Below are 11,933 nucleotides of genomic sequence, written 5' to 3'. Positions count from 1 at the left end.
CTCTCTCTCTCTCTCTCTCTCACTGACTCTGTCTCTCTTTCGCTCTCTTTTCTCTCTCTCTCGCTCTCTCTCTCTCACTCTCACTCTCTCTGTCTCTGTCTGTCTCTGTCAGCCTAGCCTAGCCATGGTGTTATAATCCCAGTGTAGAGTGATTAATCATGGGATCACAGAGTTTGGGAGTAATCGTCCAGCTAGCGCCTGCAGCTCAGCATCCCTGAAACCTGGCCTCCCCAGCATAACCAAAAGGGTGCAGGGGGATTCAGTCAAAGCTGTCTCATTCTCCTTCAATCCCTTCTAATGTTTCTTTTCTCTAACTGGCTACACTGCAAGCTGTTTCAGTCTCCCTCATTCCCTTGATTTCTTGTCCTCTTCTTCCCTCCCTCTCTTTCTCTCTGTCAATTTTGCTCTACCTCACCCACTCTCTATCCTCCTTCCTCCCCCTCTTTCTTTCCCTCTCTCTCTCAATTCAATTCAATTCAAGGGTTTTATTGGCATGGGAAACATATGTTAACATTGCCAAAGCAAGTGAAGTAGATAATAAACAAAGTTAAATAAACAATAAAAATGAACAGTAAACATTAGACTCACAGAAGTTCCAAAAGAATAAAGACATTTCAAATCTGCTGACGGCAGCCTTTCTCAAGAGGAAGGCTATGCTCACCGGGTCTGTACATAGTCAAAGATTTCCTTAAATTTGGGTCAGTCACAGTGGTCAGGTATTCTTCCACTGTACTCTCTGTTTAGGGCCAAGTAGCATTCTACTTTACTCAGTTTTTTTGTTAATTCTTTCCAATGTGTCAAGTAATTATCTTTTCATTTTCTCATGATTTGGTTGGGTCTAATTGTGTTGCTGTCCTGGGGCTCTGTTGGGTCTGTTTGTGTTTGTGAACAGAGCCCCAGGACCAGCTTGTTTTGGGGACTCTTCTCCAGGTTCATCTCTCTGTAGGTGATGGCTTTCTCTCTCTATCTCTCTCTCTGTCTCGCTCACTCTCACTCAAGCAATTTCAATTCAATTTAAGGGCTTTTTTGGCATGGGAAACACATGTTAACATTGCCAAAGCAAGTGAAGTAGATAATAAACAAAAATACAATATAAATGAACAGTAAACATTACATTCACAAAAGTTCCGAAAGAATAAAGACATTTAAAACGTCATATGTGCAAATAGTTAAAGTACTAAAGGGAAAATAAATAAACTCTCTCTCTCCCCCTCTACGTCTCTCTCTCTTAATGACTTCAGGTCGCAGAGACAGGACCCCTCTTAAATAATATAAATGTCTCAGGTCTTTGGGGAGTGTGCTGTTAGAGAAAGGAGGGTAGCTCGTATAATTACTGTTGCCATTTCTGGCTCACAGTGCATCAAACCAATTTCAAAAGGGATGCTTGTGCTTTTTTCATTTATACCATATCCATTTCAATTACCATTTGACCTGTTAGGAGTCTGTTGCTTGAAAGAGATAAACTCTTGTTGAAGAAAGTTGTCCTTCTGAAGTAGATGTTGAAGAGTGTGTACTAATTAAGTTGCTTATTTTGTTGTTGCAGTAGTGACTTTTTGCAGATAGTTTCAAGTTCAAACAACTGCCTTTTCTCATTCCATTCCCATCTACTTTCTTACCCACAAGTCTCTTTATTACCTGACAGTACATGGCCCTTATGTCACATATAATCAAACACTGTCTACTCTTTTATGGAAATGATTGTACAACAGGTAAAGTTTTATTTTATAGCAGCAGCTGTTTCTCAGAAGAGGGCAGATGGAAATCAAACAAAAAAAGTTCAACATTCTAAGGTGTTTGAGTAGCACGGAATGAAAATAGAAATGGCTTGGTTTTGGATTCAATTACAGAACCTGAATGTGTGTTTAGAAGGAATCCAGATGGCCCTGGGGAGGAGTATTACCAGGGTCTGGCCTGGACCCCTCAAGGCCCTCACAGATAAGAACATCACCCTCAGATACCAGAGGAAAGGGAGAGGAAGAGARGAGGAAGGGGGGTCATAAACAGATTCCAGTACAGTATCCTGGAAAAGGGTTTAATTTCACTGCAGGTTAGCCATTCCTCTCCCAGCTAGCACATCAGGTTCCATGGACGTCGTGGGATTGTACGTTCTTGTTTTCCCTTTGGTTATGGGAACGTTTCTCCCTGGTAAAACTGAACGTTTTTTAAAACATTCTGAGAACGGAAGCTAGTATTTTGGCTGTTCTGGGAACATACATTTTTAGGTTGCAGGGAGGTTCTGAGAATGTTTACTATGGTTCCCTGAAAGTTATTTGAAGGTAAAAAAGTTCTGAGAACATGTTTCAATCAGACTTTTAATAACACTGCTAGCTTAGGTTAACTGTTTAGAACTCTAAGCACAGATAGAAAACATGGAAATTATTTTGATTAGGCATTAAACACGGCGTCAGTGAGATTCAAACCTATGACCTTCTTTTCTCTATCCACAGAATTAGTGCACTGCGCCACCAGGATGGAGCATGCCATGTTTTTCTTTCTCTTTTTTACTTATCCTGAACACCCTTAACAAGATAGAGGATAGAACTGAATGTATATGTTTTAAAATAACATTCTTAGAACATTCTTTGAATGTTACTAATGTTTTCTGTGKTTTTTATGGAAAGTTTTCTTAATGTTCTGAGAACATGACTTTAAATAGAACAACGACGAAACATGTAGGAAACGTTATGCTGCAGTACTGAAATTCCCACCTGAGAAACACATGGTTATTAGAACATTATGAGCTAGTTGGGTATCCTGCATCATTCTCTCACCAAGCTCTAAGAAACATATGGTTCTCAGACCATTATGTGCTAACTGGGCTCTCTTTCTCTTCTTATTTGACTCATTGCAAAGCACTTTTTTAAAATTATACCTTTATTTAACTAGGCAAGTCAGTTAAGAACAAATTCTTATTTTCAATGACGGCCTAGGAACAGTGGGTTAACTGCCTTGTTCAGGGGCAGAAGGACAGATTTGTACCTTGTCAGCTCAGGGATTCAATCTTGCAACCTTTTGGTTACTAGTCCAATGCTCTAACCACTAGGCTACCTGCCACCCCAGTCTTCACTGGTCCGGCCATCATTATAAATAATAATTTGTTCTTAAATGACTCGCCTGGATAAATAAAGGTTAAATAAAAAATAAAATAAACTCTCTCCCCTCCCCTCTCTCTCTAACCTCCCTAACCCCCCCCTTCCCCAGCTTGTTAACTGTAAATACATCCCCTGCCAGTGTGATGTATAGTGTTGTCTGTTGTGTGGGTGTAAGTCAGACCGCACTCCCCTGCTATCCCACCCTCTATCCTCCTTGTGTTGTTTAGATTCCCCGGGCCGACTCAATGTGCGTCCCAAATGTCACCCTATTGCTTATATATTACYCTATTGCCTATGTAGTGCGCTATTTATGACCAAAACCCTATGGACCCAGGTCAAAAGTAGTGCACTATATAGGGAATAGGGTGCCATTTGTGACGTACTTTCAGACCCTGGGCCTGAGCCTGATGAACTTCCACCGGCCAGCCCCATCCCAGCCCCTGGCTGCCAGGCTGTCTGTTTACCCAGCTCTCCCTCTGTTTACTGCCACAGAACAGATACATTCACCACTGTCACTCTGTCACAATGGATGGACACTCTGATCCTCCCAGAAAGAGAGAGTGAGTAGGGAGGGGGAGAAGGGCTGGGGGGAAGACGGGGAGAGAGAGAGAGACAGGGAGAGAGAGACACAGAGAGAGGCAAGGAGTGAGAGAACGAGAGACAGGGAGAGAGAGAACGAGAGACCGGGAGAGAGAGAAAGAGAGACAGGGAGAGAGAGAGACAGAGAGAGAGGCAAGGGAGTGAGGAGAGAATCGAGAGACAGGGAGAGAGAGAAGAGACGAGGGAGGAGAGAAAGAGGAGACAGGGAGAGAGAGAGACAGAGAGAGAGGCAGGGAGTGAGAGAACGAGAGGCAGGGAGATAGAGAACGAGAGACAGGGTGAGAGAGAGAAAGAGAGACGGGAGAGAGAAGAGAGACAGGGAGAGAGGAGACGAGTAAGAGAGGGCAGGGGAGCTGAGAGAAAAGAGGCGCAGTTCGGAGGTAAGGAAGAATGATGGAGACAGGTGAGGAGAGAGGATGATTGCAGAGAAGGGATAGCAGAGAAGAGAAAGAGAGACAGGGAGAGAGAGAGAAACAGACTCAGACAGACAGGGTGAGAGAGAGAAAGAGAGACACGGAGAGAGAAAGAGAGTCAGATAAAGAGAGAGGTAGTGAACTTCTTGAGAGCTTCAGACTACCCATTTTCTCTCATAAATGGATCCATTAAAACCACATTAAAACTTAAAAGAGATGCATGAATTAGTTAATGGGGAATTTTTGCTTTTGAATGTGAAAAAGTCTGATGTTCTTTTGCAAGTTTTGCAAGAAAATATAATGAGCACTGAATTAGAACCAGTATTAATTCACCATCCCAAAGACGAAAAATAGATAATTTCACGATTCTTTTAAGGAGAGGTTGGAGGAGGGCAGCTAAATTCAGGAGAAAACCCCAACTGAGAGTGGCACAAATTAGACTTCAGCTACTTGAAGCGCTGAGTCCAGGCCGACTGTCTGAGGGTGTCCACTTACAGACATGATACAGAAGCATCTTTCTTGTTGTCTTATCATGTCCAGATAGGACCGTCTCTCTTCCAGAAATAACTCCTTCAACTGTCTCAGAAAAGTGAGAGAAAATAGGATTCAGACCTTACAGTGGAAGTCAAGAAGATTGTGCTTCGTTGCTTGTATGTATATTTATAAGAGTACTAGAAAATGTATAAAATTAGACATAAATGACTGTKTAAATGGACAGTTGATGATCATAGGTAACAATAACATACACATATATTCCTTCCTTTCTTTCCTTCTCATTCCGCATGCTCTAGGAATAAAACACCATACAAACACCAGGTAAGGAGGGATACAACGTAGGGAGATCTGAAGGTTGTTGAGACGCTTTTCATGTTCCTGGTTTCATTTAATGCTCTCCTTTTGAAAATGATTAGTCAATCTAATGGGAAATTTAGTGCAGGTTGCTTTGGGGTTATGGAATAATCAAGACATCATACACAAAAATTGCAATTCTCTTTGGACAAGTAGATGTTTCTGACTTTCATAAACAAGTGTGCAGATCACATCTCAACTGTAAAATGCTATATTGATTTAATGGATCACATGAATTCTTGAATAAAATGTATTTCCACAAGTGTTTACACTGTGGAAATCCCCCTGCCTGGGAGGATTTTGAGTGAACAGGAGAGAGATCAGTCTGCCCATGCATGACTCCATCTACATAGGATTGTAAAGTGTCCTGGGTGTAATCCTAGGCATCTTCAATCCGTTACAAGCTCAGTAGTGGATTTTCACTTCCCAAACATACTGGTACATCCCACCACAACATTTACTGCATGCACACACACACACAGGCATGCACACACCTCATCTAATCTCAGAGCTTCTCAGAATCATCTCATGATTGCGTGTAGGGTCATTGAATCAGGCCCAGCATGCCAGTGGGGTGCAGGAAATAGACTAGAGGAAAGACATTATCTCTGAGGAAGTACCATGGATTAAAGTCTTGTTCTGAACTGTGGGGGTCCTCCACGCCAGCCTCGCGGAAGCTCACTACTATTGGTTCACTGGAAATCCCATTTTATCTGGATCAGCTGTGACGCCATCTCCATTATGAAGACCAGACTTCATTAAAATAGTGAGGAGTTTGTAAGGATGTTTGTGGGGATAGTTGAAGGCCACAATAGAGAGAAAGTGTTATCCTCTTATGAGATCTAGTCAGGACCTATCTAGACTGATCCAGAGACTGCTGGGTATTGAGCTTCTATACCCTGCCGGGGTCAGCAGGCATTGGTTGGGGACAAGGGGAGCCAGGAGAACCGGGAGCAGAGGCGGGGAGAAATAAAGAAAGAGTGAGGGGCAGAGGCAGAGGCAGACAGGCGACCAGCCAGGCTAGTGGAAGCTCACACAGACAGACAGGAGCAGCTCAATAAATCACTGTGTTGGATAGAGGGATTAGTCCAGGGCAGTTAGCTACCATCTCTTTACCAGCAACTCAATCCCATAATCACACACACAGAAAGGCAACACCATATGTCAACACCAACATGTCAATTTATATGTGTGAATCTCCATTGCTCTACAGGGCCAGTTTCTCAGATCCTTTCTCAAATGCTTTTCAGCCCAGGACTGGGCCTAATCTGTCTCGGAGAAACTGGCCCTTGTCACTAAGAAAATAAATCCAGATGCTGTTTTAGCACAGAAATGTGCATAGTTACTTGTTGTCTGGTATTGACGAAGCAATACACTTTAATTTCACTGCCATTTGGGTTTTGATGGTGATTGGAAGGCTCTCTTATGATCATCATCTGGTTTTGGGTTCGTCTGATCTGAGGCTGTCTGATGCAGCATTCAGTTGTATACTCACATGGTACACACTACACAGGGAGAGCCGTTAGTGGTTTTGGGTTCGTCTGATCTGAGGCTGTCTGAGCCAACTTTCAATTGTATAATCAAACCTAATTTTGGGTCTGTCTGTGTCTGTCCTTCTTGTCTGTTTGTCTGTATACTCAGACCTGGTACACACTACACAGGGAGAGCCATCAGTGGTTTTGGGTTTGTCTGGCTGAGGCTGATTGAACCAACATCCAGTTGACCTGGTAGACAGAGGAAGAGCCAGGGAAGGAGAGCCATCAGTGAGCTGGGAGCCATCAGGAAATTCCCACTACTGCCAGCTACACCCCATCCCCCCAGAGAAAAGAGCTCTAGCTATGTCTCTTTCTATTTCTAAAGAGTGTTCAACAGCTGACACCTCTACCTGTTCAGTCTGTTACAGTGGAGTGGAGAAGCAGGAAGAGGACCTTCAGTCCTGCCATGGGGAAAGCAGCACAGAGACAAGTCAAGTTTCATTAACATGAAAGTCTACTTTATTCTTTCTCCGTGCATCACGACTCAACGCCCCATTTAATCTGTGTTCTGTTTTGCAGAATCTAGGAAAGAGATAAATAAAACAGCAAAATAGAGCTGTGTGGTCATTGTGTTTTCGACCTGGCTGACAAAGACAATGGGCCAAATTACATTTGCAAAACCAATCAATAGGAAGTTACTTTGTTCAAACGTGTGGTAATTGCCACTTAAAAATTGAGATTGAATGCTTTAAACATATTTTTCATTTTGAAATCCGGCATATATGAATCATATATTAAAGGGGCAATCCGCAGTTGAAACAATAAAACAACTGTCCGCCACTGTTTCGGGAAAATGAGGGATGGGCTGGAGAAATGTAACCACTCAAATTCATAGACAGAGCTATGGATGCAAGGACTGACCATCCATGATATAAAAAGTATAGTTTTAACCATGTTTTGAGGCTATAATATTTGTTTACAAACATTGGAGTAAAACAAGCTTCTATTTTGGGTTCTGATGTGGTACGACAGCTGAACTAAGGCAAACTAAAATGAGTGAATAGACCAATAAGAGAGTTCCAAACCTCTCTGCCAATAACAGCTCATGTTGTTTCCCCTCCCAACTCCCAAACAGCCCTTTGCATGAAAAATTGCTTATTTTCCAAGAAGCTATTTTTGACTTTTTAATTTAAAACAATAACAGTAAAGGCACCCAATTGTTACCCAGAAATGATTTGATATAAAAACAGCTGCATTGGACCTATACATCTTTTTTTGATGGGTTTGCACATATCCTAACATATAGAATAGTTTAATAGGATCTGTTGCTGTGCCTCCATCACAAATAATTATGGCATTTAATTATACCTAGATAGGTAAACTATCCAACTACATGTGCTACTGGCAACCTTATCATCCATACCAGATTAATAATATGGACGCACAAATAAAAGTCAATATCACGTTATGAGATTTTTAATGACATGAACACATTCAATTCCCATCACAGCCAATTGAAAAAAACTTTGACCAGAGCAATGACTACTAACACAACACCTTGGAACTTCAACACCGGTGATCGATTGAGGGGTCTATTTGTTTACTTTAGATAAGGGAAAACGGGCAAAAAGGTCAACAATCACAGGTCGTTCCAGCTTTATCAAACTCTGTCCGTGTAGATAGGAACAGCAACCAGGTGTTTGAACTGCAAATACAACCAATAAGATGACTCCAACAGAACTTGGTTCAAAAGTGACACTTTGTTTCTGTTGAGAGTACACTTAACAGTTAATGTAATAATATTGGTCACAATGTGTACTACCAACCAGAAACAAACATATGTCATCACACTCCATTTGTAAAAACAGAGTACAACAAAGGACACATTGAATGATTGACGCGTTCAAAAACATGTATTCATCAAGTCTGGAAAGATTGCGAAAAAAAAGCACAATACCAAATATTTTCCATTAAAATCTTATGTACAGCATCCTTCACATTTACAAGACAGTTGCTTTAAACACAGCAAGTTGTAGTTCCGACTTCCACTGGAAGGAAATTTCATTTCAGTACGTCGCCCCAAAAAACAGGAGTCATTTCATGAGGCCTTTGAGGCTGAAATCCATCGGATCTCATTCACCCGTAGCTTCTCAAACAAACAAAACCAAAAACAGTAGTCCTAGACACAGGAAGTACTTGGTCTGCAGCGTTCGGACACCCGGCGAATGAAACCAGCGGACTTCCTGGTCCTCATCTGAAAGAAAAAGGAGGGGGGAAAACCCCCCCAGAAAATATCATGAATTAAAGGTGACTGAAATGGAAAGAGATGAGAAAGAAGGAACTGTAGCACAAATAAAGTGGACCGACAAATGGAGGAATGTGAATCGGGGAAATGGGGCCGTTGGCACATCGTCAGACCTGAAAACCCGGCCTCTCTGTAGCCTCTGAATAATCTTTTGTAGGTTCTCAGGGCAGAGCCACTGCCTGTGATGATCTACAGAAACCCATTCTGCTGCCCAGTGAGGTGCAAATGTGTTTTCTCATCACCCATTCACAGCCAAACTGGTGCCACCTCTGATAATACCTTTTCCTGTGTTACTCTCAAAGGCCTTGCAAAAGACACCCGGTAGACCACTCCTATTTTATCAACACAAACCAAGCCTGGTCTGATATGAACAGACACAAATGGTGCTTTTGAGTAAGTAGACCTAAGCTGGAGGTTAAACAYATTATCTAATATCTAACATCTTCCTCTTATCAGAGGATAAAAAAGGATTCAGACACTTTTTGAGTGACATTTTGGAGAGTGAAAAAGCAGAACATTAACAAAGTGTCATAAAGTGCATTCTTACCACAGTCCTCATGGAACACCTGAGGAAAACAGTGCATGACCCCATATCCACACTTGCAGTATGAGCAGCCTTTCTGGACCCACACCCCATGGGGAATGGTACCACAGCTCCTGTGAGCACAAAAGGGACAGAGCAGAGAGAGATACATGTCAATATAGGCTAGATACATTACTTTTAGACTTCGAAATTAAATTACCTGACTCGTTCGTCGTATTCACAGCTCCGGCCAGTAAAATGTGGTGGGCATGCGCAAAAACTTCCCAAGATGCATGTCCCGCCATTTTTACAGCAGTTTCGACTCTGCTTTGCACCTTTAAAATGAGAGAAGGACATAGGGTAGAAGTTTAATATGGATGCTCTGAGTGTTGTTGTATTACACTCAGGCTTCAGCCCCAGGGTGTGTTCAGAAGCTGGGCACAACATTATGCCACAATCAGAACATATACCATGTAGAATAAACATGCCCCTCTATATGTAAAATAAGTAACCATGCGGGTTCTATTCATTAAATTGTTATCTGCAAAGTTCCATAATGTTTGCCTACTAAAATGGCCATAGCCTGAAGACCAAGACACTGTCCAGCTGCCTGGAATCACAGTTAACACGTTCCTACAGAGCCATGTTTTCAATCACAACGCAATAAAAACAGACTTGGCCTACGTTTGTTTGTGTGAAATAAGACAAAAAACATCGATGCAGGATGACGAATGTGTGACAAAAAGCAAAACAGGCCGAGTTAATTCACCCAAGGTCAAGCTCATTGCTGTGAGATTATGGAGGCCATGGGAGGTTGATTTCAGTAATTGTACGCGATCAATGCCCAACTTACTTCCAGTGAGGCCGATGAATGGTAGGACAGAGTCCGCATCGCGATGTTTCCTATCCACAGTAGGAGAGTTCATCTCATTGAACTGGTTCAGGTAATTAGCGTGTTGGGTCGGCTTTCCATAGTCCACCGTTTTGGTCAATACCTCTATGGTTTTGGTGCATTCAGATCCTTCACAGCCTTGGACATGAGAAAATATTTTATAAATAAATTAAGGCTAATATTTAGGTATAACGTGTAAACCGTTTCAGATGAGTAAACTAGGGCCGAAGCGAGGGCCAGATGCAACATATTGACATACCTGATCCAATTGTAATGGCCTCGCTGGCAACTGCTGCCGACAGCAAAACCCTAAAATACATGAAGAGGAACATATTTCATGTTAAAACAAATCTTGGCTATAGGCATTTAACTTTAAAAAAATAAAAATGACAACATATTTTAACTAACCAATTAAACAATCAATCCATAGACTTACCTGAAAAGTTGACTCAAATTCATTTTATATTCCCGGACAAAATGAACTTCCAAAGTCACCAGAGTTTGCTAACAATACAAGCTCGCGTGCAGAATGCTTCTTCTAAGCCTATTGCAACAGGCTAAAGTAAACAGTTAGCTCGCAAGTGATACTCAAACGACTGCTTCTCTTTTCTGTTCCAAGTCATCAAGCTCTGTATTCCAGCGGAGGCGATACTCTGGAGAAAAGCATCCAATATTGTGGCGACCCTCCCTAAAGGCCTCACTCAAACACCCGGCCCTGACAGTCAATTTACACCTATTTGCCCCGCCCCCTCCGGTTCCATACACATACATGAGATCACACCCACCTCCGGAATCTCGACATGCAAATGACGGAGCGCTCCTCTGTGAAGGTAAAGTTCGAGTTGCTGATTATAATGTAGGACAGAGATTTGTAATGTAACAAAACAATCTAGCACGCACATTGGAAACACCCAGACCTCACGCAATGTAGTTGGTGAAAAAATAGGATTTTAGCATGTTTGGTCTGCATAAGAAAAAATATATACTAGTCACCCATACACAAAATATATACTAGTCACCCACACACCAAATATATACTAGTCACCCAACACAAAATATATACTAGTCACCCACACACAAAATATATACTAGTCACCCATACACCAAAATATATACTAGTCACCCAACACAAAATATATACTAGTCACCCACACACCCAAAAATATATTACTAGTCACCCACACACAAAAATATATACTAGTCACCCACACACAAAATATATACTAGTCCACCCATACACAAAATATATACTAGTCACCCATACACAAAATATATACTAGTCACCCACACACAGAGGAAATTGGCTTCTAAAAGCCACACCATTTGTGCTTAGGTGAAAACGGTGGTCTGACCTCCTCAACAATTGTATTCCATCATAGGCCTATATCTTTATATAACATGCAATAGTATCTGATTGCTTGCTGGAGATATATAGAAATATTTCAGAACATTTCTGCACCAGACAGAAACCATTACTCCCACCCCCCATCCCACCCCCCACATACAACAGTCTACTGAGAAACATTCAGTTGTGCTCAGTGTTTCAGACATGGCTTCATCTAGGCTGCACTTGAACTGCTATTACAGTTTTCTGTGGGGTCATCTAGGGTCACCTTCTCATCTTTTTTCCATACATTTTTCCATACATCCTTTTTTCCATACATCCTAAATGGCATACTATTCCCTATAAAGTTTTTTTTTTTACCAGAGCCTTATGCGTCCTGGTGAAAGGTAGTGCGCTAAAAACAAAAATAGCGTGCCAAATGGGCCTCATACATAGCAGT

The 11,933-nt window shown here is 41.8% G+C and overlaps 1 protein-coding gene across 1 annotated transcript; it reads right to left on the bottom strand.

The window, feature by feature from the left end:
- Positions 1-8,021: 8,021 nt before the first annotated feature.
- tdgf1 (teratocarcinoma-derived growth factor 1) lies at positions 8,022-10,891 on the bottom strand. Its single transcript, XM_024011056.2, has 6 exons — positions 10,586-10,891; positions 10,409-10,458; positions 10,111-10,287; positions 9,478-9,592; positions 9,282-9,391; positions 8,022-8,683 (listed from the first exon to the last, which is right to left on the bottom strand). Exons 1-6 carry the CDS (start codon positions 10,606-10,608, stop codon positions 8,580-8,582), a joined length of 579 nt encoding a protein of 192 aa, XP_023866824.1. The 5' UTR covers positions 10,609-10,891; the 3' UTR covers positions 8,022-8,579.
- Between the last annotated feature and the right edge of the window lie 1,042 nt (positions 10,892-11,933).

The sequence above is a fragment of the Salvelinus sp. IW2-2015 genome, linkage group LG20 (genome assembly GCF_002910315.2).
Source record: "Salvelinus sp. IW2-2015 linkage group LG20, ASM291031v2, whole genome shotgun sequence".
Lineage (NCBI taxonomy): Eukaryota > Metazoa > Chordata > Actinopteri > Salmoniformes > Salmonidae > Salvelinus > Salvelinus sp. IW2-2015.
Note: the sequence above shows the minus strand (reverse complement) of the source record. Positions and strands in the feature narration are given on the sequence as shown.

Excerpts from the sequence above, each read along its gene's own strand:
- tdgf1 (XM_024011056.2), bottom strand. The coding sequence starts at position 10,608 with ATGAATTTGAGTCAACTTTTCAG. Across the intron at positions 10,459-10,585 it reads AATTTGAGTCAACTTTTCAG|GGTTTTGCTGTCGGCAGCAG; the intron begins GTAAGTCTATGG and ends CATGTATTTTAG. Across the intron at positions 10,288-10,408 it reads GGCCATTACAATTGGATCAG|GCTGTGAAGGATCTGAATGC; the intron begins GTATGTCAATAT and ends CTCATGTCCAAG.